The 23478-nt window shown below is 54.6% G+C and overlaps 4 protein-coding genes across 9 annotated transcripts; 2 read left to right on the forward strand and 2 right to left on the reverse strand.

Moving 5' to 3' along the window:
- Window positions 1–1878: 1878 nt before the first annotated feature.
- LY6G6F (lymphocyte antigen 6 family member G6F) lies at window positions 1879–11396 on the forward strand. Its single transcript, XM_064597388.1, is given in 7 exon segments — window positions 1879–1973; window positions 2789–3118; window positions 3201–3464; window positions 4454–4609; window positions 9571–9693; window positions 9696–9722; window positions 11173–11396. Coding segments are annotated over 7 exon segments (1182 nt in total). The 5' UTR covers window positions 1879–1915.
- An 862-nt stretch (window positions 11397–12258) lies between these two features.
- Window positions 12259–15096, reverse strand: LY6G6C (lymphocyte antigen 6 family member G6C). Its single transcript, XM_045865970.2, has 3 exons — window positions 14997–15096; window positions 13349–13459; window positions 12259–12947 (listed from the first exon to the last, which is right to left on the reverse strand). The coding sequence occupies exons 1-3, from the start codon at window positions 15046–15048 to the stop codon at window positions 12733–12735; spliced, it is 378 nt and encodes a 125-aa protein (XP_045721926.1). The 5' UTR covers window positions 15049–15096; the 3' UTR covers window positions 12259–12732.
- Window positions 15097–16323: 1227 nt separating this feature from the next.
- Window positions 16324–19606, forward strand: MPIG6B (megakaryocyte and platelet inhibitory receptor G6b). Of its 5 annotated transcripts, none has more exons than XR_006789244.3 (6): window positions 16324–16457; window positions 16665–17012; window positions 17176–17266; window positions 17528–17651; window positions 17792–17871; window positions 17999–19606. XR_006789244.3 is itself a non-coding variant. In XM_045866578.3 (6 exons), the coding sequence occupies exons 1-6, from the start codon at window positions 16397–16399 to the stop codon at window positions 18101–18103; spliced, it is 828 nt and encodes a 275-aa protein (XP_045722534.1). In that variant the 5' UTR covers window positions 16324–16396; the 3' UTR covers window positions 18104–19606. The 5 variants fall into 5 exon arrangements, 4 of the variants coding, with proteins under 4 accessions (XP_045722534.1, XP_045722536.1, XP_045722535.1 ...); XM_045866578.3 differs by having other exon boundaries at window positions 17773–17871; XM_045866580.3 differs by having other exon boundaries at window positions 17611–17651; window positions 17773–17871.
- Window positions 19607–19983: 377 nt separating this feature from the next.
- Window positions 19984–23240, reverse strand: DDAH2 (DDAH family member 2, ADMA-independent). Of its 2 annotated transcripts, XM_045866576.3 has the most exons (7): window positions 22996–23240; window positions 21798–22156; window positions 21584–21683; window positions 21383–21456; window positions 21100–21219; window positions 20419–20568; window positions 19984–20229 (listed from the first exon to the last, which is right to left on the reverse strand). In XM_045866576.3, the coding sequence occupies exons 2-7, from the start codon at window positions 22092–22094 to the stop codon at window positions 20113–20115; spliced, it is 858 nt and encodes a 285-aa protein (XP_045722532.1). In that variant the 5' UTR covers window positions 22095–22156; window positions 22996–23240; the 3' UTR covers window positions 19984–20112. The 2 variants fall into 2 exon arrangements, with proteins under 2 accessions (XP_045722532.1, XP_064453456.1); XM_064597386.1 differs by lacking the exon at window positions 22996–23240 and having other exon boundaries at window positions 21798–22305.
- Between the last annotated feature and the right edge of the window lie 238 nt (window positions 23241–23478).

The following is a 23478-nucleotide window of genomic DNA, read 5'->3' on the forward strand; positions in this document are numbered from 1 at the left end:
AGCCAAGATATGGAAGCAGCCCATGTGTCCACTGACTGATGAATGGAGAAAGAAGATAAGAGATATGTGTATGTGCGTGTGTACACACACATATATATGGAATATTATGCAGCCATAAAAAGGAATGAAATCTTGCCATTTGCAATGATATGGATGGAGCTAGAGAGTATAATGCTAAGCAAAATAAGTCAGCCAGAGAAAGACAAATATGTATGATTTCAGTCATATGTGGAATTTTTTTAAAAAGATTTTCTTTATTTATTTAACAGAGCGAGCATGAGAGAGCACATGCAGGGGGAGCGGCAGAGGGAGAAGGAGAAGCAGGCGCCCCCATATGTGGAATTTAAGAAACAAAACAAGCAAAGGGAAAAAAGAGAGAAATCAAGAACCAGACTCTTGAGGCACCTGGGTGGCTCAGTCGGTTAAGCCTCTACCTTCGGCTCATGTCATGATCTCAGGGTCCTGGGATCGAGCCCCACGTCGGGCTCCCTGCTCAGCGGAAAGCCTGTTTCTCCCTCTTGCTCTGCCTCTCCCCTCCTCTTGTTCTCTATCTCAAATAAATAAATAAAATCTTAAAAAAAAAGAAACAGACTCTTAATTATAGAGAACAGACTGATGGTTGGGGGGTAGGGCATGGGTGAAATAGGTGCTGGGGATTAAGGAGGGCACTTGTCTTCATGAGCCCCAGGTGATGTATAGAAGCGTTGAAGCGGGGCGCCTGGGTGGCTCAGTTGGTTAAGCGACTGCCTTCAGCTCAGGTCATGATCCTGGAGTCCCGGGATCGAGTCCCGCATCGGGCTCCCTGCTCAACAGGGGGTCTGCTTCTCCCTCTGACCCTCCTCCCTCTCATGCTCTCTGTCTCTCATTCTCTCTCTCTCTCAAATAAATAAATAAAATCTTTAAAAAAAAAAAAAGAAGCATTGAAGCGCTATATTGTACACCTGAAACTAATAAAACACTATGTTAACTGGAATTAAAATAAAAAATTAAGGGGCTCCTGGGTGGCTCAGTCCCTTAAGTGTCTGCCTTTCGGCTCAGGTCATGATCCTGGGCATGATCCCCGAGGGTCCTGGGATTGGGCCCTGCATCCAGCTCCCTGCTCAGTGGGGAGTCTGCCGCTCCCTCTCCCTCTCCCTGCCCCCCCGCCCCCCATGCTCTCTCGCGCTCATGCACTCTATCTCCAATAAATAAAATCTTTTTAAAAATAAATAAAAAATTAAAAACATACCAACCATAAAAAATTTTTTTTAAAATAACCTTCAAAAATAAATAACACATTAAAAACTATTAGAGCTATATGAAGATCTGCTTTGAGAATCCTGCCTGGGGTAAAGGGATTTGGTGAATTCTCTAGGCCCCTGTTATCTTTTTCCTTCAGGAGTAACTTAATACACTCATCAGGGGCTCAGAAGAGGTCTGTGGTGTGCCAGGCAGCCATAGGGAAAGTCATTCTAAATTATTCATGGAGTATTGACTAGGTATGCAGTCTTATGCTGGGTTCTGTGGAGACCGACATGAAGACTCAGCTTCTTCACTCATGGTTGGTATCTCTCTTAGGGTGGAGAAGAGAGAACAGAATGTACTTCCAGAATGAATGAAGGTGGACAGCTGTGCCCCCTTCTGCGCAGGCTTTTTAGCATGAAGTCTTTGATCTGTATCCTTCAGCTGATGTAGAGTCAGAACTGTGAGGAGATCATCTTCAGAACACCCTGGACGGGGTCTTTTCCCCATCGGGACTGAAAGGGGGTAGTCACTTTTTCCCCAGTAGACACGAAGCTAGGCTTTATCTCCCCAGCATTCCCATCCCCTCAGAGCCCCATGTCACTACAGACCAGGGAGCATGGGACTATATCTGGGTTTTCTTTCCTCTGTGAGGCACCAGGTCCTGGGCAAGAGAACTTGGCAGGCTCTCTCCATGACCGTCTTACTCCTCCTCCTTCTGTTTCTACATGGACCCCACCAGGCTGCTGCAGGTAAGGAACAGGAGGTGGGGGATTCTTTGGCTATTTGAAAGGTTGTAAGGAACTACTGTTGTTTCTCCTTAGAGGCCTGGGGAAGGTATATGACTCAGGAAGATAGTTTACTCCAACTGACTTCCCCCTGCCTCTAACTCAGGGGAAGATCCAGAGACAATGAGGGTCCAGGTTATGTACAGTTTCTTCTTTTTTTAATGTTTAATTTTTTTGAAGATTTTATTTATTTATTTATTTATTTATTTATTTATCAGAGATCGAGCAAGAGAGTGAGAGCACACAAGCAGGGGGAGTGGGAGAGGAAGAAGCAGGCTTCCCGCTGAGCAGGGAGCCCGACGTGGGGCTCGATCCCAGGACCCTGGGATCATGACCTGAGCCGAAGGCAGATGCTTAACCAACTGAGCCACCCAGGAGTCCCTAATGTTTAATTTTTTAATTTTGGGGGCTTTGGTTTTGTTTTGTTTTGTAGAGTCTTTTTTTGCGGGGGGGTTATGTACAGTTTCCCTTAGAAAATAAGGATAGACGAGAAAATACGTCCAGAGAAGGGGAAAGGAGAGGAAGAGAAAGGACCTTTGCCAACTATTCTAGCCTTTTTTCTCTTGCCTTCAGATTCCCTCACCCACTGGAGGAGAGGGGAGGAGAGGCCCTACCCTCTCCTCCCCTCCTCACTTTTTTGTAGCTGTCACTTGAGAAACGTACTCATAGGCAGACCCATGCGGGGAGACCCCAGAAGGGCAGAAGCTGGGGGTTGGAGGTCAAGTGGGAGCTGTCGATCTGATGCAGGTCTCTAGTCTCATACATCCTTCTCCCCACAGACAACATCCAGACCATCTATGTAGCCTTGGGGGAGGCGATGGAGCTGCCGTGCCCCTCACCACCCGCCCTGAGTGGAGACGAGCTCCTGTCCTGGTTCCGCAGCCCTGCAGCAGGCTCCTCCACTGCCCTGGTGGCCCAAGTGCAAGTAGCCAGGCCAGCCCCAGACCCCGGGAGGCCCACAAGGGTATCCAGGCTGAAACTGCTGGGGAACTACTCGTTGTGGCTGGAAGGGTCCAAGGAGGGAGACGCCGGTCGATACTGGTGTGCTGTGCTGGGTCAGCAACACCAGTACCAGAACTGGAGGGTATATGATGTCTCCGTGCTCCGAGGTGAGTGAAGGCACATAGATCAGGGGCCACTGGGGGGCCAGGAAGTCCAGCAGAGAACTAAGAGGTCCCTCTCTCCCCACAGGATCCCAGCTATCCGCGAGGGCTGCAGATGGACCCCCCTGCTCTGTCCTCTTATGCTCTGTGGCCCCTGCCAGACGCCTAGACTCTGTGACCTGGCTAGAGGGAAAGGGTCCTGTGAGGGGTCATGTACAGTCATTTTGGGGCAATGGGGCTGCCCTGCTCTTGGTGTGTCCTGAGGAGGGGCTCTCTGAGTCCGGGGAACATAGACCAAGAATCATCCGCTGCCTCATGCCTCACAACAAAGGGGTCAGCTTTAGCCTGGCAGGTAAACTGAGGGAGGATATGGGAGAGGATATTGCTTCTGGCACAGTCTGCACCTGCTGGTTAGGGGAGGAAGATGGGACTTTGCAATTGGCCAGATTCTGGTGGGGGATGATTTCTGGTGGAGCAGACCATCACCTGTAGGAAGAGGGCTTTTTTTCTTATTGACTAACTCCCTAACAGAGAAGGAGGTTGTTTAAGCCAGCTCTCTGGTGGGATAGACCACTGGCCTATTGACCACTGGAAGGCTTCTGGTGGAATACACCATTACTTAGAAATGGGGTAATCTATGACTTTTGTGGAATATCTCATAGCAGAGAGGAAGAAAAGAAGAATTTTTGATGGGGGAATTGTCTTTTGAAGAAAAGATATATGCGCTGATGTTCTAATGGCCTACTGAGAGTGGAACTAGAAGGGGAAAATATATATAATTGTTTTATAATTAGAAGTCCGTTATACACAGAAAGAATGCTATTGAATGTAGAATAACTCATTTACAAGGCAGGAGGGAGGAGCAAATGGCCATTACTTTGGTAAGCAAAGGCCAATTAATGGGCAGTGACTGGGTCTTATTTCCCTCTACATCCTCAGCACCTAATATGGTGCCTGGCATTTGGTGGGCACTCGGGGAATGCTTATGGAGTGAATGAGTGAAAGAAAGAATGAATTGGAAGGCACTACTTGTTCCTGAAAGTTTGGATTACTATTAAGGATATGAGGAAAGACTGCAGTTACGGCTAACGGTCTGCTCTGGAGTTAGCTGTCCATCTGTGGGTGGGGGGTGTCGCTATTCGATACCAACAGGGGCTGACAGGGTCAGCATGAGAGGCTTAAAAATGGGCAAAGTGGGTTGGTGGAAATTGGGGGCAAAGCTTATGAAGTCTTTTGGTGGGAAGAGCCCACTAGACTACGAGGGGAAGCCTCTCTTTGGGGCACAGGAACAAACCCCTCACCACCTCCCTCCTTACCCCTGTTGTCTTGCCCTTACTGTAGCCTCCATGGATGTCTCCCCTGCCCTCTGTGCCCCTTCCATGGGCTGGGATGTGTCCTGGATCCTGATGCTGTTGCTCACAGTGGGTCAGGGGTTCACCATCCTAGCCCTCAGCATCATGCTCTGCAGACAGAGGGTCCAGGGGGCTCAGTGCAGAGGTGAGTCCCTCCCTCCCAGAGGGAAAGAAGAGAACATGTGGTGTGAGGCAGAGGGTTGGGCTCACGTCTTGCCTCTATACCCTATCTTCTCTAGGGGAGGAGGGTAGTAAGGAATATAGCTCTGAGTTATCTGGTGATTTCTCTGCTGCACCCCATGTGGCTCCTTCTTCCCAGATGCCTCAATTCCTCAGTTCAAACCTGAAATCCAGGTCTATGAGAACATCCATTTGGCCTGTCTCAGGTGAGGAACACTAGGGGGTGCAGGCTTAAATCCCAGAGGAGACTGGGGTTGGGGTGGGTATGGGGGTCCCCGTTCCTGAGGAGGTAGAGAATGGAAGTATCCTTAATCTGTCTTTCTGCTTCACAAAACCCACAGCCCACCTGCCCCCAAGATCAGATGATCTCCATGACATCTGCTGGAAGTGTGACCTGCTGTCTCTCTGGCCATCTGGCACCTGAAGGCTTCGCCTGAAAACCGTGGCAAGGGGGGAAGGGATGAGAGTGCTACTTTACAGTCCAGTTGGTCTCCAGCAGTCAAGCTCTGTGTGTGTGTGTGTGTTGGGGGGTGGCGCTGAAGGAAAGCAGAGCATTATTCTGTGATGTCACCTGTGAGAAGGTGTGGTGTCCTGTTTCATAACAACCAGTGAAGGGGTGGCCCTGAGCCCCCAGTACCATGGGATTGAGGGGAGCCCAGGGTGGCTGGCGGGGGTGAGGAGGGGTGGGCATGGGCAGAGACGAGATAGAAGAATCCAGAGATTTGAGCAATTGTGGAGAGTCAGCCTTGGGGAAACCACAGGACAAATGGAGGGGACTAAAGAAGAGGGAAGGGAAAGGACTCACATTAGAGGAAAGAGATGGGCAGAGAGGGAAAACAACAGAAGCAACCAAGTGGGAGGACTGAATGACAGAGAATAGGAAGAAGACTCAGCTTGCCTCTAAATTAAACCAGGCCACGCCCCACCCCGTCCCTCATCCCTGCTCAGTCTCATTCGCACAGAGGAGTGGAGGGAGAACACGCACCTTTAATCAGACCTCAGACTTCCTCACGTGGACGGGGAGGGCACTGAGTCAGGATGGGGTGGCTGTGCTCAGCCCCTGCCCTGAGCCACCCTCCTTATCCTAGCACTTCATGCGGCATCCGGCATCCGGAGCTGTGAGAAGCTTATCAACATCCGGACATCCCGGGAGCCCCAGGAGTCACATGCTATCTCCTTGGGTAGAGGGAGTGTGCACAGGGGCGGGGTGGGTGGATTCCTGGTGGGGTGTGTGCTGGGCTGTCTGTGAACCATGGAGAAGCCTGGGCTGGTCAAGCGGGGGAGGCTACTGATGCTCTTAACTGGTCCTTCCCCGGTCTCAGGCAGAAAGGAGCTGGACTCCCCACTACACCCTCACAAGCAGCTCCACCAGACACCCTTTTGTGTGTCTGCTCAAGCTTGGAGAGTGACTTCTCAGAAGAGTCACCGAAAGTCTTATGCTACAGTAGCTTAAGCTAAGAAGCTATCAGCAAGAAGGAGGACTCAAATGACACAGATGGAGAATGAGGTGAAAGTTACAGTTCGGGTTCCAGCAGCCAGCCCAACCCACCAAGCAGCTCTAGTTTGCTTTTAGAGAGAGAGAGAGAGACAGGAGGAGAGAGAGAGAGAGAGTACACACACACACACACACACAGCAGTGTCCTAGACTCCCAGATAGCACTTTTATTCAATTTACTCTTCACAGTTCCCCCAAGAACCTCCTTCCTGAGTTCCTGACCTGCCAAATTAATCTTTCCTAGCAAGACTGTCCTCCTCACCTTACCTGGTGCCCCTTCAATCCCCTTGCCTGGGACCCCCAGCTCCATCAAACCACCTGCCTTGCCCCAAACCGGGAGCTGAGATAGGACATCAGCGGTGGGCATCTAGAAAAGAAAAAAGACCTAGAACAGGTGTTCTTTATGAGGTGGGGCTCTGGGCAGGTGCCTATAGGGGCTAGAGCAGTGCCCGAAGGAACCAGGGGTCTGGGAAGGTGTGAGGCCGGGAATCCGAGGTCTCTACAGAATCAGGTTCTTGGGCATATCTCAGATGCGGGTGTCTGGAAGGCGGTGATGATGGGGGCAGAGCCCTGGGTGGAAGGCTGCAGACCAGCTTGAAGCCAGCGGAGGAGGGGGCCTCCCCAGGTGAAGCTGGCCCCGAGGAGGAGGAGCAGGGCAGTGAGGAGGGGGCTGGGGAGCGGCCGCAGCGTGGTAGCTGTGTTGCACAGGTCCTGCTCACAGCAGTGGTGCCGCAGAGTGTAGGAGCGCGACCAGTAGGTGGCACGGCCCTGCAGAGGGCACTGGGCCCGTGGGAGGCAGCCTTTCCGCTCGATGATCTCATTCTGCTCTGTGGGACAAAGAGAATGCTGAGGCCGGGGCAGGAAGGAGGCAAGGGCTGTGGGGCAGCAGGAAAAGCAGCACGGGTGGATGGAGATTGGCCTGGAGAAGGGCCACTGGGCCCGAGTCCTACCTGAGGTGCCAGTGCTGATGTCACAAGCTTCGTCGTCCTGACACTCGGTGGCAACAGGGTAGCAGGGTTTGGCGAAGCCGCAGGTTTAACAGCGGAGCCGACCCCGGGCAGGGGGCGGGGGCGGGGGCGTGGTGAGACCTGCGGTGGGGCGGGGAGGGCTCAGCAGACGTCGGGAGAGGCAGAGAGGCCCCTGAGAGGCTGGAGCCCAGATCCCGGACAGGGATTCATGCAGAGAGGTGGGGAGAGGGAGGTGGGGAAAGGGAAGGAGAAGGGCAGACAGAAGTAGAAAAGAGACACAGGGAATGGAGGGGAGACACCTCAGGAAAAGAAAAAGACACAGATGCAAGAGGGATCCAGAGGTTCTGAGAAAGGCACAGACATGACAGAAGCCAAGAGAGTCAGAGAGGAAGGCAGAGAGTGACACCCAAAGCCAGACCGGGAAGGCGGGGTGGCAGTGAAGAATTTAAGCAGATGGTGCCCCAGACAGAGAGCAAATAAGAATTGGCACTGACCGCGGGGTCTCTGCAAAGAAGCAAGAGGGAGATAAGGAACAGGGGAGACAGAGGACAGAGGCATGTCAAGATGCTGCAAGGAAGAGAGAGTTATTCTCAAATGCCTTGGAAAAGAAACTTCTGGTTCCCCCTTCTCCTGGCCTGAGGCCATTCCCGGGAGCTCTTCTTTCTAAAGCCCATGCAACACTCTGCTCAGCGTCTTCCCCGTTTCTCCCCACCGGCACCCCCTTACCCAGTGCCCCACAGATGAACAGGATGCACAGGAAGATGCTGGAGGTGCCCATGGCTGGACCCAGGGCTCAGGAGTCTGGGAGAATGTGATCTACACCCCAAGATCCTGAGAGCTGGAGCATCTGAGCGAGACAGGGAGGGACCAGTAAACAAACACACCTAGGGAGTGAATCTGGGAGGTGGAACCAGGACCAGATTCACCAGCCTGACGCAGTAAGGGCCCTGGGCCCGCGGCTCCTGCGCCCCACACCTCTCACATCCTCCCCGCCCCCTACTTGAGTCTGGCTTGAGCCTTCAGGGTCTTCTCTGTTCTCTGTGTGTTGCTCTCAGCTGCGTCTGCCGCTTCAGAGTTCTGTCTGTCACCTTCCCCCTCACTCCTCCCCACCTCCCCTTGTCTCAAGCTGTTCTCGGCTCTGTCAGCTCAGCTCCCTGGCTTTGTTTGCTCCATCTTTCCCCTCTCCGTGCATTTGAGTCTCTCAAGGTCACCCTCCTAGAAGGCCTGGCCCAGAATTGTTCCAACGTGGTGTTTGAATGTGGAATCAACAATACCCTCTCCCACCCGCCCCTCCACACAAAGCTCAGCTGCGTAAGTGGGACCCCACCCAGCTTCACATCCCTTTGATCCCCCCAAGCCTCAACATTTGTACCCCATAATTATCTCTCCCAGCATTACTACTGCGGAGGAAGGAATTAATCATGGGTGGGGCCAGAGGGACAGATGTGTTTCCACTAGGGGGGCAGTTCAGAAAGACTAGGAAGGAATGCAGGGAAAAGATTTAGGAGATGGTGGTAGATTCTGGAAAACTGAGGTTTAAGACATTGAGGAGGAGAGTCTGATCTGAGGAATCAGAGCAGGGATGTATCGGGAGTAAGATAGAGGAGGGAGGAGGGCAGAGGAGACAGATAGCCTTTTTTTTTTTTTTTTTTTAAATCTCAGGACCTCTATATACTCTTAAAAATTACTGAAGACCCAAAAGAGCTTTTCTTTGTGTGAGTTTATATTGGTATTTACTATAGTATTTACTATATTCAAAATGAAAACAGAGCATTTTAAATAAGTTTATTCAAAAATAAAAATAATAAACCTATCACCTGTTAACAAAATACAGTTTTGTGAAAAGTAACTTCTTTCCCAACAACACAGAAAAGGAGTGTCGCTCTACACTTTGGGGAATTAGATAAAAGTCAGGCTGAATAGAAGATGGCCGGGTTATCACATCTGCTTCTGCACTCAGACTGTTGGGATGTGTTGTTTTGGTTGAAGTGTGCTGAGAAAAGCCAACCTCATGTAGGTATGTAGTTGGAAAAGGAAGACCATTGAGGACCCTCTGAAAGGGTCTATAGGGCCAGGAGTTCTGGGTCCAGAGCTTGAGAACCGCTGCTGAGGATGGAGGACTCCAGGGACTCTGGAGCATGCCAGGAGCTCTTTCTCCCGCGGGGCCCTGTCCCTGTCCCCACTGGGGCCCCAGTGCCTGCTGGTGGAGATTCTTTCCTCCCTTTTTATTGCCCTATAAAGCCCAAGGCAAGGGGGATATAAGGCTGGCGGATCAGGGCCCAGGAGGGGGGGCGGGAGAGAGGTGATACTGACTCAGGCAGACTCAATGAACTCCTTACTTGTTGGGGTCCTGCTCGGCACCCTGCTGGGGTCTGCCTTGGGTAAGGAGGCAGTCAAGGCCTGTCCCCCTCTGCCAACTGGCTCCCGGTCAGCCCAGGTCAAGTGCCTCTTTTCTCCTGCCAGGAAACCACATGCGATGCTTCTGCTTCGAGTGCAAAGGAGGCCCCAGCAGCTCCTGCAAAGAAACGGTGGCCACCTGCGGGGAGGAGGAGTGCTGCGGCTTCTTGGAGCTCAAACCCCAGCCGGGCGAGGGCAGAACAAGCTGTGTGGAAACCGTGAGTTCTCAGTTTCTCCCTCTTCCCCCAGCCCTCCCCTGCCTCCAGGCTCAGTCTGGCTCTGGGCAGATGATGCCATGGCAGAGTAGAGCGGTCTGTAGCCCCTTCTGACTCTGGCACTGACCCCCCAGCAGCCCACTGTCCATGGACTCCCACCTTCTCCTCTTCACTCTCCAGAGTCTCAGAGGCCCATTCACTCGTAAGTGGTTGAAAAAGTTCTGTCCCTTGAAGGTAGGGACCAAAATATTAAACCAAGCTTGTAGACATTAGCTAAGGACCAGGGCGTGTGTTTGTGTGTGTGTGATTTTGAAATAATTTTTGATTGACAGAAAAGGTGCAAAAATAGTAGAATTCCTGTATATCCTTCACCTCCCTTCCTCTAATGTTAACATCTAATATAACCATAGTACAGGGGCGCCTGGGTGGCTCAGTCGGTTAAGCGTCTGCCTTGGGCTCAGGTCATGATCCCAGGGTCCTGGGATCGAGCCCCACATCGGACTCCCTGCTCAGCGGGGAGCCTGCTTCTCCCTCTCCCACTCCCCCTGCTTGTGTTCCTTCTCTCACTGTCTCGCTCTCTCTCTGTCAAATAAACAAATAAAATCTTTTTTTTCCCCACTCCGCCCCCACCCCCGCCCCCGCCCCCGCCCCCTGACAGCTTGCAAGTGAGAGTTTTTGAGGGCAAAATTGGGCTAGGGGTCTTCTGAGACGGTGGACACTGTTGATTGGAGGCCCACGCAAGGTCATGCCCACACAGGCTCTCTGGTGCCACTTCATCTGGTCCCCCAGAGGTCTTTTCCATCTCAAGAGACTTAGAATCTAAAAAATATCTTTATTCTTTATGTTAGACATTTCATTAGGCACATCCAATGATTGTGTCTTTAGGATAGTGCTGATTAACTACTTGTCCCGCAGGTTCCATTCCTATCCCTGGAGCCTAAGCTTGTGTGTTCCTCAGTCGGTCCGGCTGTGCCTGCGGGTGACAGGACTTGTAGTGTTCATTTTCCACCTGAACTGACAAGAGGGATGTTGGCTTCAGTCCAGGACCCAAATGAGGACCCGGCATTGCATTTAGCGCTCGCGTCTTCTTCGTCTCCAGTCAGCAACAGTTCTGCGTCTTTGTCTTCCACGATCTTGACACTTTTCAAGAGTCCCCATAACTTATTTTAGAGACACCCCTCTATTTACATTTATCTACTATTTTCTCATAATTAGACTGTAGTCATGGATTTTTGGCCAGAACAGCACAGTGAAGGGAGGTCGGTCCTTTTCAGTGCCGTTGAATCAGAGGGCTCACAATGTCAATGTTAATTTTGGTCACTTGGTTTCGTGGAGGTGTTTTTTGGAGGGGGCAGAGAATCCCTTTGGGCTCCTTGAAGTCACCTCCGCTCTGCCCTAGAAGGCAAGTCCTCAAGCCAAGAGTCCAACACCCCAGTCTTGTTCTCTCTCTCAGCCTCGGTGACCTTGATTCATCACTATCCAGCCTGCGTGGCGGCCCATCATTGCAATCAAGTGGAAACAGAGTTGGTGGGAGATGTGACTTACACAACCCACAGGGACTGCTGCGTCGGAGACCTGTGTAACAGCGCCGTGGCAAGCACCGTGGCCCCGCCATGCATCTTGGCTGCAGCAGCCACCGCCCTGGCCTGGCTCTTGCCAGCGCTGTGGAGAGGCTAGTGGGCTCGGGGGAAAGGAAGGGGAGCAAGGGAGCAAGGGAACAAAGGAGATCTGAGGTGAGAAGACAAACAGCCCTCTGTGAGCCATTAAAATCTCTCCACCACTCTAGAGCTGACTGGAAAATGCCATCTATCCTTCGTTGATGGGAGAATTGCACGAGTGTTATGGGGGCATCCGTGTTCTAGTTACCAAGCGTCAGCAGACTTAGTTACTCCTTAACCAATGAAGCCCCAAAGGAAAATGGAGAATGTGCCCTAAGTGACTCCTGGATCCTATTGCTAGGGAGAATCCTCCTTAGCCGTGAAGCCACTGAGGGGAGTGGGCTCTGGGCTGAGTGGGGGGGTCACAGGAATCAAAGACCCGGTTGGGTTTGTTCCCCTTTCTCCCATTTGCAGCTTGGTTCCCAATGTGACTCTATAGGATTGAGAAAGGAAATGGAAGCCCCATGATGGGAGGGTTGCTTGGTGCCTTGCTTAGTAACCCGGCTAAGTGAGGCCCTTGACCCTAACCTGAGGGACTGGGGCCTGCTGAGAGGGTCCTGGGTCCCATGCCCATGCAGCTCTCCTACCCTTTTGGGGGAGTCTTCAAGCCAGGCTGCACCTCCTTCTTGGCAGTACATCAGAGGTGTGGCCTAAATTTGGGATAAGGGTTGTTGCTCCAAACACTGGGACCTGTGTGCCAACCCCAGACACAGAAAGGAAGGATGGAGGCCTGAAAAACCCGTTTCTCCATTTGCCCCAGCCCAGCCTCTCAGGGAAACTCCCTGGAGGATTCTTGGGGAAGGGCAGGAGCTGAGAGTGTTATTTCCCGAGAGGGGGCCTCTGACAACAGGTATTTTGACAGTAAACACACAGTTTATCAGACACAGACATTTATTACTCAAAATGCAAAGATGTGAGCATGGGGATGAGGTATGTATGGGGGCCAGGGTTTGGGGAATCAGCCCCATACAGTGAGGTCATCAGGTCCTTCCTGGGAGCCTTCACAGGGGACAGGACAGAAGCCCCATCTCAGGCCCAGATCCCCATCCCTCCCGAGTCGGGCACGGTAGAGTGCAGGATGCGAAGCGCAGGGCTCTTCTGGGGACCAGTGGAGGGTCTGGGATGGTCTAGAGGGGTATGGGAAGGGACTCGGGAAAAGCCGAGTGGAGGATGTAAGGTGGAAGGATGGGTGGGGAGACCACTGTCTAATTAAAAAAATGTGAAGAGCCTGGAGAAAAGCTTTTCTGAGTGAAGGGAGTTAAGGAGAGACCAGTGTAAGGAGCCGAGGGACAAGGAGACACAGGGCCAAACGCAGCCTAAGGCAGGTGGGAGGAGGGGCAGCGACGGAGTGAGTCTCAGTGCAGCAGCCAGAGGCCAAGGCCAGCCACAGAGGCGAGGAGCACAGGGGTCAGCGCTGGGGTGGGCCGAGGGGCTGGGCTATTGCAGCTGTCCTTGCTGCAGCAGGTGGTGTTATAGGTCAGGCCCAGCTTGTGGTTGGTTTGGTTGAAGGCCTCCTGACAAGGCTCTCCCGGTGTGCCACATCGAAGGTTGGAGAAAACCCACATCTTACCTGAGGGTAGGAGTGGGCCGTGGGGTCAGCTCGGACGGGTACCTTCGTGCCTGTGTCCACCTCCCCTCCCCACGCACTCGCCCAGGCTTCCTTCCCGACTCTGCCCTGGCCCCCCCCCCTTATCTCTTCTCAGTAAGTCTGACTGTCCTCCTGCACTTCTGTCCCCCGCCCCCTCACCCCAGCCTTGGTCCTGGGACTTGTGGCTGGGAGGCCTTGGACTTGTTACTGTCTACAGTCCATGTAAAGTCATAGAATGGTGCCTGGCACATAAGACTCCTTGGCCAAATAGCGTCATTGCTGGGGCTGTCTGTCCCATCTCAGTCTGAGCCACAGTTGGGCCTCGGCCCCCGCCATAGAGTCTCCCACTGGCCCCCTCTCCTCACTAAAGAGGGGGATATTACCGAGGTACACATTTGTTGTCAGGCACTGTTGTCCTGGTTCCAGGCGGCAGGACTGCCGGTCCACACAGCCCAGCACAGGGACTTTGTAGCAGGAGTGACAGCGAATGTCAGCTGGGAAGACACAAGTCAGGCTGAGGTGATGGGGTGTCTGACTCACCTGGGGACCAGCCGAGCTGTGGGGTAGGGTGGAGAAGAGCCCATCAAGTAGGTGTTCTGACCTGTTTGGTTTGGTGGTGACAGAGCAGGTGAGTGAAGCAGAAGAGGGGAAGTGGGTGGGGGTGGAGTTGTTGCTCTGTGAATGCCTCACCCTAAATATCATCCTGCACCCCACCCCATTCAGGGATGAGTCAAGAGGGGCAGAGCTACCAACAAAAACATGGGACTAGGGATAGAGGGAATGTGAGAATACCGTAGGCAAGGAATGGAGGAGGTGGGGGAAAATATGAAGGAATTCAGGAGCCTTCACAGATGGAGACTTGAAATTGGAAGAAACACTACAAATAAAAATCATGGTTGTTGGGGCGCCTGGGTGGCTCAGTCAGTTAAGCGTCTGCCTTCGGCTCAGGTCATGATCTCAGGGTCCCGGGATCGAGCCCCACGGTGGGGGGCTCCCTGGGAGCCCGCTTCTCCCTTCCCCTCTACACCTCCCCCTGCTTGTGCTTGGTTTGCTCTCTCTCAAATAAATAAATAACATCTTAAAAATCTTTATTTATTTATAAATAAAATAAAAATCATCGTTGAAGCGCTTGCGTCAATGGCTTGGGACTGGAGGCTGACAACAAAGCCACCTGTGGCCAGCTTCAGCAATTTACTCTCACCACCTGGGACCGCCATGAGTGTGGGAAGAGGAACCAGACCTGAGTGGGATCCTCTCACGCAGGCAGCTCTTGGACAGGAGAGAATAATATCTGAGAAGAAGATCGTCAGGTGCTGTCTGAGCACCTTACCAGAACGGAGAGGGTGGGTGCAGAGAGTGGCACCCTCCAAGCTCCCACCTCAGCTAATTCTAGGCTTGCAGGAGCAGAGTTTGGTGAAGGAGGGGTTCAGTCCAAGGGTAGAGGAGCCCGGTGACTGCACCTCTGTGATTTGTTTCACCCTGAGGGCGAGCTGCCCTGCATTCCCTCCATAGAAGGCTGGGATATCTCCCTGGCTCCCCAGGAAGTTCTAGGAGATTGCTGGGACCCTCAAGAAAGCTTGGTCCCTGCGGGTATCCTCCCTGGAGAACAGCAGGGGTGAACTAGTAAAGGCCACTGCTTGAATGACTGAGAACAGAATCTGAAGGAGTAGGTGGGGAGGGTGGGGTGCACAAGAAGCCCTGGGCTGGATGCCCAGGTTTCTGGGAGGACTCCACTGAGTGCAGGTGGTGAGAGGAGAAACCAGTAAGCTGGGTTTGGTCATGGAATGGGGGACAGGGGACCTGGAGCCCTGGCAGGTTAGAAGAGTGGGTCTTGGAGGTGGGGAGAAGTGTGAAGGAGACATGGGTCCTTGAGGAATGGAGCAAGGACCCTGTCACAGGGAGGCCGGGTTCTGGAGGCACAGGAGAGCTGCGCCAGCTGGAGCTAGGGGTGCTTGGGATCCCAAGCAGTGGGCAATGGAGAGCAGTGGGTGGGATAAGGTGTAGAAGCCCCGGGGCGCCCCCTGTGCTCACCTGAGACCCAGCAGAGCAGAGCCGACAGGGTGACCAGCAGAAGGCCTTTCATGATGAGGGTCCAGAGGATGGTAGCAAGTGCAGCAGCTGATAGAGTAGATTTTCAGGGATCCAGCTCTGGGAGTCGAGTGGCCTTTTTGGAATTTATAATCCCAACGGTCCCTCCCTTCCCTGCCTCTGGTGGCCCCTCCCTCCCCATTTACACCCAGATGACCAGGGGTGGGGAGGGACTAAGCAGAGCTGGGTCAGGGAGTAGGGATGGGAGAGAGAGGTAGTGGAAGGTAGGTACACTTGTGGCCAACTCCATTTTGGTTCTTGGTTTCAGGCCAAGACACCCCTCCTTGTTCCCAGCTGACAGCCCTGCTGCCCAGTCCTCTGAAAAGACATCGCCAAGGCCCCTGTGATGTTACAGGGGCTGTGGTTCCTGGGAAATGGACAAGGGGGTGTGGCCTACACTCATTGCCCAATTTGAGTCCCTGGGGGGCACTGGTAGGGGAATGTGAGCAGAAACTGAGGACGGAAGGGGCCAGCTTCATCTGGATTCAGCCTTGACGTGGTCTTCCCAACCCGCGCTCAGCCACAGGATGAAGGATGAAGGGTTTGTGATGTCACCAAGGGCTTCTGTGATGTCACAACAGCAGAGGCATAGGCTGGGGCTGCCTGCTGAGGTGATGTCTCAGGCCCTTAGATGGTTCTCGGAACCTGCCCTGGCTAAACTAGGGCTTGGCCTAGCCTGGCTTGCTCTGGTTCAGCGGGGGCCAATGAAGTCCAGGGTATGGGGCATGTGGCCTGCTCCAAAGTGTCTCCCAAATCAAAACCTGCCAGTTTGAGTGGTGCGCCATTGGCCAGGAGGGACAGCCTGGGCACAGAGAGGTGGAGTAGAAGCTAGAATAAGAATAGAAGTTGCAATAATACTAATAATGGTGAGCACCAAGTGCTCCTATGTGTCAGCCATTGTTCTAGGCGTTTTAGGTGTATAACTTTTTTATTTCTCAATACTCTAGAAGGTAGGTGCTTTTGTCCCTGTTTTACAGATGAACGAACAGGCCCAGAGAAGTTAAACGACTGGCCCACATCACTCAGCTAGTAGAGGGTCAAGGCAGGATTTGAACTCAACCAGGATGGTCGGGGGGGGGGGGGGCGCGGGGGGGCACTGCTACCCGGCAGGAGTTAAAGTACGAAAGTGCTTCTGTAACCAGACCGAGCACCACTTTCAACTGAGTATTGTTTGAGGGCTGTGAGCGAGCCAGCGAGGACTCCCAGAGGGATCCCGGTGGCTGGTTGCCCCGCCCCGCCCTTATCGGAGCCCCCAACCCGCGGCCCCCCCAATTCCCTCCCCCGTTTCCCTCCGGTTTCCTCCGCTGATACACTCGCCTCCTATCCCCCACCACATCCCAGCCATGGCTCTGGTTCTGCAGCTGCTGCCGTTGCTGCTGTCTAGGGCCCAGGGGGACCCCGGGGGTAAGCCATCTCTCCCCCCCCCCCCGAAAGTTGGGATGGGCTCGAGGAAAGACTGAGGGAGGGGGGAGCGATGGGGAGAGGAGGGTTAATGTTTGTGGGATGATCCAGGTTGGCGGGGGCACAGAGGAGAGGTGAGGGAGAGGAGACGGGAGTGGGGTTCGTCTTGCCCTGTGGACTTGCCCTAACCTCTGTCCCCTCCAACCCCAGCTTCACTGGACGGCCGCCCTGGAGACTCGGTGAATTTCTCCTGTGTAGGGGTCTCGCATCCCATCCGCTGGGCCTGGGCGCCTAGCTTCCCGGCCTGCAAGGGCTTGTCCAAGGGACGCCGCCCCATCCTGTGGGCCTCATCGAGCGGGACCCCCACTGTGTCTCCAGTCCAGCCCTTTGCTGGTCGCCTACGTGCCCTGGACCCTAGTATCCGGCGGCTGGAGCTCCTCTTGAGCGCGGGGGACTCAGGCACCTTTTTCTGCAGGGGCCGCCACGAGGAAGAAAGCCGTACGGTGCTTCACGTGCTAGGGGACGGGGCTGATTGCAGGGCACCGGGGCCTACCCACGGTAGGTCCAGGCTTTTGTGCGCGGGACTTGGACACACACCCTCGGGAGGGAGAGAGGCCTTAGCTGCGGGGTTCCTGGGCGGGAGAGCTAGTGCTCTGTCCTCGCACCCCTAACCTCAGTATCCACCCCCCCCCCCCCCCCCCCCCGTCCTCCGTTCCCCCAGGGTCGGTGAATCCGCAGCTCCTCATCCCCCTGCTGGGCGCTGGGCTAGTGCTGGGACTCGGGGCGTTGGGCGTGGTCTGGTGGTGGCACAGGTGAGCACAATGGGCGGGGCCTGGTTAAACGGGTCGTGACAAGAGGCGGGAGGGGCAGGACCAGAACTTGGCAGACAGAAGCTAGACCTAGAGCTCCGGCGTGTGGTTTAGAGAGGAAGGGGGGAGGTGACCACTTGGGCCGAGGCCGCAGGTTGGTAGGCAGAGCCCTGGCCAGGGAGGCGAAGCTAGAGCCCGAGCAGGATCAGAGTGTGGGCGGAACTATCTGTGGGGGTGGAGCCTAAATTGTTTTGCGGGTCTGAGCCTTCGAGTTGCTGGGTTGCTGTTGGTCCGGAGGAAGACGAGAGACAAAATTGGTGGCTCTCAGACTTATACATCCGTTACAGACGATCACCCCCGCACCCGCCTCGACCACTCCCCAGATTTGGTGAGACTAACTCCACCCCGTTTTCCTTCTACTGCTCCCACACTTCCCACCTCTCAATTCCTGAGTCTGAGCCCTTCCTTGCTGGGAGCAGAGTGTTGGTCACTTTCTCTCAATCCTTCAGCTCTGTTCCCCCCATATAGATCCACTCGTGAAAGTCAACCCCCAGAGGCCAGTAAAGGAGGAGGAGCCTAAGAATGCAGGGGAACTGGACCAGGAGGCGGTAAGCCTGGGGATTGGAAGGGGGTTGGACAGAATCCCCAAGAAAAGTGGACCAAGAAAGACAGAGGCCTGAATTCCCCAGCAAGTCTGACTTCTGAGACCCTCCTGCCTTCCTCCCCACCTTTCAGAGCCTTCTCTACGCAGACCTGGATCATCTGGCCTTCAGAAGGCCCCTCCGGTTGTCCCCAGTGGTCCCGGCTGATGCCTCCACCATCTATGCGGTTGTAGTTTGAAGGGAAGCCCTTATCCCAAACCTCACAAGCTGGAGGTTCCCAGCTCTCCACAACTCCCCACCCCTTCTTGGCCCCTCACCTGGCAAAGGAATGCACCACGGGATAGAAATGAGCACTAGTGTGAGAGTCAGGAGCCCCGGGTTCTCTGCGACTGACCGTGCTCCTTCAGTTACCCTCCCTCCTGTAACTTTCATGTCTTCTTCACCACTGGTGCCCTCTCTAAACCTGATCAAGCCCTGCCTCCCTATCTTAAGACATCAACAAGTCCTAGATAGTTGTCCTGTCTCTTGGTTCCCTCCACAGTCCAGCTCTTTGAATCAGGGGCCTACACCTTGTCTTTTCCTTCACTCCACTCCTCCTGCTCATCATCTCTCCATGAGGTTGCCAGTGAGGTCCTAAAGGCCACACCCAGTAGAGTTTTTAGCTTGGTCTTTGATTACTTCCTTTCTTTATGCTGGTGTCTTCCTTTTGGACTCCTCTTCCTTGCTCCCTATCCCCATGGTATTCCCCACCATTCTAGGTTCGTCCCTTTATCTGACTTCCCTCTCTTCTGGGAATCTGTCATCCACAGCCAGTCCTCAGCCCTCACCTCTGCAAACAACACCTAGAGCTCTCTCCAGCTCAGATCTCGAGTAATGGGATTTCCCATCTATCCCTGGGACATCCCTGCCTGGCTGGCTGTAGGCATTCTGCACCCAGCATATCTAAAACCCAACTCATTGTCACTCACTCAATCCTCCTCTGCATTCTCTCTTGATCAACCAGTTGCCTAAGCCAGAAACTGGGAGTCATGCAGACCTCCTTCTGCTCACTCCCACACAATGAACCAAGTCCTGTCTTTCTATTTTAATGTCACTGTGAAATCCATACCCTTCTTCACGCCCAGGGCTGCCACCTGAATATACTCTCCTCATTTCCTCCCTGGGTGACTCATAGCCCCACCTCATCCTCTTGCCCCTGCCCTCTTCCCTGAAGCCAGAGAGGTTCTCCCCAAATGCAAACCTTCTCACAACCTGTATTCCAGAGTTGCAGGATTTCTTTCCATAACTTTCAGCTCTGGACCCATGGGTCTTGGCTTTGGGTACAAGGTGCTGGCAGCACTCTGCCTACCCTCCAGGCTTGTCTCTGTCACTCCACAAGCGCACAGCATGCCAACCTGGTAGAGGTTCTCCCCAGCCTCCAAATATGGCTTCGCGCCACACAAGTCCTTCTTCCTGGACCTTTTTTCCTCCTCCCCACTACCTTCCTGGCTAATTCTTCTTTATCCCCAAGACTCAGTTGAAATGTTGCTGTTTCTGGGAAGCCATTCCTGACCCTCTCTGCCTACCCCTGCAGACATTTTGATGCTGTAGGCAGTCTCCTTATTTATCTCTTAGCAACAACACCCTGTGAATTGTTCCATCACAACCTGTATTTCAATTTCAATGTACTGTGAGTTCCCTGCTCTCAGAAGACTGACCCTTTTTACATTACTGCTAAGCCTCAGTAAATGAGTGAATGAAAATGAAAGCGTCACTTCTTCCTCTCTATCAACTTGGGGTGGGTTGATAATCTACCAGTCTCTGAATCATCTGACATTTAGATAAATTGAGTGATCCACCCTAGACTTTCTTCTCTACCTCATATATGCTCCCCACAATAGAAATACTATCCTATCCATCTTGTGCCCAAACACCTATGATAGGGCTGGGCACTGAGTCAGTAAGTGCCTAATGAGGGTTTGATGAATGAGAGACTAACTAACCTCAACCTCAGATTTCAGCCCTGTCCCTATCCCAGTAAGACACCAGCCACAGCCCAGTCTAAAAGGTCAGTTCTGTTTTATTAGTTCTGAGGAAGAGGACTCACCCAGTGGACTCTATCCTTTTTCCCACACTAAGCCCCCACCCCCCCATCTTGGGGCCCTCTCCCCACTACTACCTATTCACCGTCTTCTATCTAAGCCTCCATCCCCTTCTACTCCCTATGCTGCCCTACCCCTGGCCAGCCAGAACCCTAAGGCCAGGCCCTCAGCTGTGGGGGCGCGTGGTGAGCACCAGGCAGAGGGAGCTGAGCCCAGCGCCTGCCTTCTCCAGTTCTGAGCAGGACACAGGTACCAGGGTGACATCAGAGAGCTTCTGCAGTGCCTGCAGGGAGGACACAAAGTGGGGAGAGGGGAGTAAGACCCCAAGGCCACAGCCAGGCCCTTCTTGGAGCCAGCTCAGAGTGGCACCACCCACGCTTCTAGAGAAGGTACCCCTTCTTCGTCCCACTAGGAAGGCCTGAGACTCCTTCCTCTGGTTATTGTTGGTGGTGGAGCTCCTGCCTTCCCTCACCTCCTGGCTATTGGGCAGGTCCCCGCCTCCACGGTGCAGGAGAAAAGGGAGCACACTAGGCAGCCCAGGTCGCAAAAAGAGACAGTCAGCAGCTGCATCATCTGGGAGGGTCAGGGACGCGTAGGGGTGGTCTGTCAACACTGCCATCGCCTGAGGGAGAGGAAAGAGGAAGTGGTCAAGTCTCAGAGCCTCTCCACAACCGAGTGTGATGGCCCTACCACCATTAAGGGCTGAGGACACAGTTACATTTGTTGTATAATAATGATAGCGAGCACTTGCTCTTAGTATGTGTCAGGCACTGATCTAAGCATTTTAGTGACCTTTGTTAAGTTCCACTTCGGACACACATGCAGTTCTTACTACCTGCAACCCTCTTCTTCCTTTCTCTAGCCCCCCACCAGTCAATGTCATCCATCCTTCGTCATAGCTTAGATGCCACCTTTGGGGAGGTTCCCGGAAACTCGGGAAGACGATGTTAATCGACTGTGTTCCCTGTCCCTGTCCTGCTATAGTAACTTCTTGCTTTCTGACGTGTTTTCATACTAGATGAACGGCTCCATGAGGGCAGGGGTTGGAATTAAGTCTCTGAACCTCCCAGCTTTCTGCCTCCCCGGCCAGGAGCCAAGCCCACTTTTGCTGGCCGCGCCCCAACCTGCCCCACCCCATCCCGCCCCTCCTCACCCTGACAGCCTTTTGGGCAGCGTCGCTGCTACCGGCCACGACAGTGCGGGGTCCCCCCATGCCGCAGAGGCCGCGCAGGTGCGAGGGGCCCGAGACCGGCACTGTGGAAACGGCGAAGTCCTAGGGGCAACAAGGGAAATTATTCAGGGACGCGGGAGGGGTGAGGGTATTCCCCCAAACACAGGTGGCTCTGGGCTCCTCCCTACTCCGCGCCGCCTCCCTGCGCCCCTCCTACCCCATCCGCTCCCCGCTTCCCCAGCACAAAGCTGGTCCCGCTCCTCACCCGGAACGTGTCCGCCACGATCTCAGCTCCTCGGTGATTGGTCCACTTGGAGAGGCCTACGAAAAACTCCCGGCCTGAGCCCAGGGAGGCCGCGGAGGTTTGAGAGCCAGAGTGAGTTGGAAACAAGGCCCGACATGGCCTAGTCTCCCCAACTCTGCTTCCCAATGCCAAGCCCCAGGGATGCAGGCACCTCAGCCTCACCGGTAAAGAGAACATCAGTGCCATCCAACGTCGCGTTCTCATCCCCCATCTCCACGATCCGGAGCCCAAGGTCCTGAAGGGCTCTGCGGACTCCATCGACCTTAGGGCAGGAAAGAGGGCGCGGGGCACAGACATTCCCACCCACAATTCTTAAAGCTCCGCACGTCCAGCTCCTCCTTTCCCCTTACCTCCCAACCCGCGCCCCGGCGCTCACCTCCGGCCTGCGGGAGGGGCTCCAGGGACGCGTAATTAGGGCCGTGTCCCCTTGGATCACGGCGGTGTCACCGAGCAGCGGTCCCAGCGGCAGCGACTCTTCAGGAGGCAGTTCTAGCAGCTGCAGCCCCAATCGCTGCCTCAGTTTACCCCCCAGTACCCCGTGCTCCCTCTGGGCTTTAGCCAGGTCCAGAGCCGGGAGGCCAGCCCCCGCACCCTCCCCCGAAGCCAGGCTCTCTGGGACCCCCCGGATCAGGGCGTGGGAGCAGCGGCCCAGCCCCTCCCCTGGCGTCCCCATCCCATCCACACAGTCTCCCCCTCTGGCCGCGCTGATTTCTTAGTTTTCTCTTTTTCACCTGTCTGGGAGAAGAGACAGAAAGCGGGGGTGGGGAGGCAGAGAAAGAGACACGCACAGAAGGGCGTAGGGGGGTGGTAAGGAGCGCCCGGGTCTTCCTTCTGCCATCTCCGGGCGCCCCTCCCACTTCGCCCCACCCCCTCCAGACCTTTCTCTCCTGCCCACCCCATTCCACCCCGCACCCTTCTGGGTCTGCTTCTTTGGAGGGAGTCCGAGGAACAAGACCGGGACCCCTAATCTTCAAAACACCTGTTGCCCCTGTTCGGGGGCTTCGCGAGGTCCCTGCTAGGCGCCCCTCTTGGCAGCCGCTAGGATGCGCTCACTCCCCAAAAATGCAACGGCCCCGCCCCCTTAACCCTCAGCTGCTCGCTGCCATAGGGACCCGAAGTGCGGCGAGGGACCCAAAGGGGTTATGGGACAGGAGACAGCTGGGGAGAAGGTCAGGGCCTAGGAAGATGAAATCCTGAATGCCCAAACGAGAAAGAGGAAGAGGGGCAACGAAGGAGGAATTAGAACCTAAGGAGTTAAATATCATCTCTCCACCCGGGCCGGTCGTGCTGCCCCTAGCGCGACCCAGTATAAACCAGACCGAGTCCCGGAGGACTGGGAGAGGTCTAAAACGAAATCCAAGGGGCGGGGAAACCGGGGGCGTGGTCCCAGGGAGCGGGCGCCACTCCCGGCTCCAGGACCCTGTCTCCCGGTCCATCTTCCCCAAAGTCTACCTCACTCAGGTCCGCACCCAAAATTCCGCCTCCTGCACTCTGTCCGTTGCAGGCACCGGCCCGGCACCCTCAAGCTCCGGCCCGCACACGGTCCAGGGGACATCTCCAACCGCTAGACTTACCTCCAGCGGCCACCCCGACTCCTGCGCTCTGTGATCTTGGCTCGGGCCCCACCCCCCTGAGGACAGAGTTGGTTGGAGAAGGGAGTCCTAGTCTTCAAGCCTCGGGGACTGGAGCTCTTGGCTTTTGAGGGGTCCCTGGATAGGCGAGCTCAAGAACTACGGTGGGGCGGGGTCGCGATGGTCTGGCGGCTTCGGGGCATTGTCTAAGCGGGACGGGGCGGGGCTCCTCGAGACCACGCCCATTCCGCCCTGCTACGCCGCGCCCACTCCACGGGGACTGCGTTCCCCTCCTCAGAACTCGGCCCCGCCCCGTGAGTGCTGCCCAGGCCCACCCAGATCTGGCTGGCCCCGGCGGCTGGGCTGCAAATGCGACATGGACCACAAGACAGCGTTATGGTGGAGCGGCACGAAAAATGGAAGCCTGACCACAAATACCCCTCTTCTAAATTCCTGGCTTCTGCCCTGAGCTCAAGGTCACTGACC

This window comes from Mirounga angustirostris, unplaced genomic scaffold, assembly GCF_029215605.1.
Source record: "Mirounga angustirostris isolate CCGP_5_RB_7025 unplaced genomic scaffold, mMirAng1.0.hap1 SCAF_8, whole genome shotgun sequence".
Lineage (NCBI taxonomy): Eukaryota > Metazoa > Chordata > Mammalia > Carnivora > Phocidae > Mirounga > Mirounga angustirostris.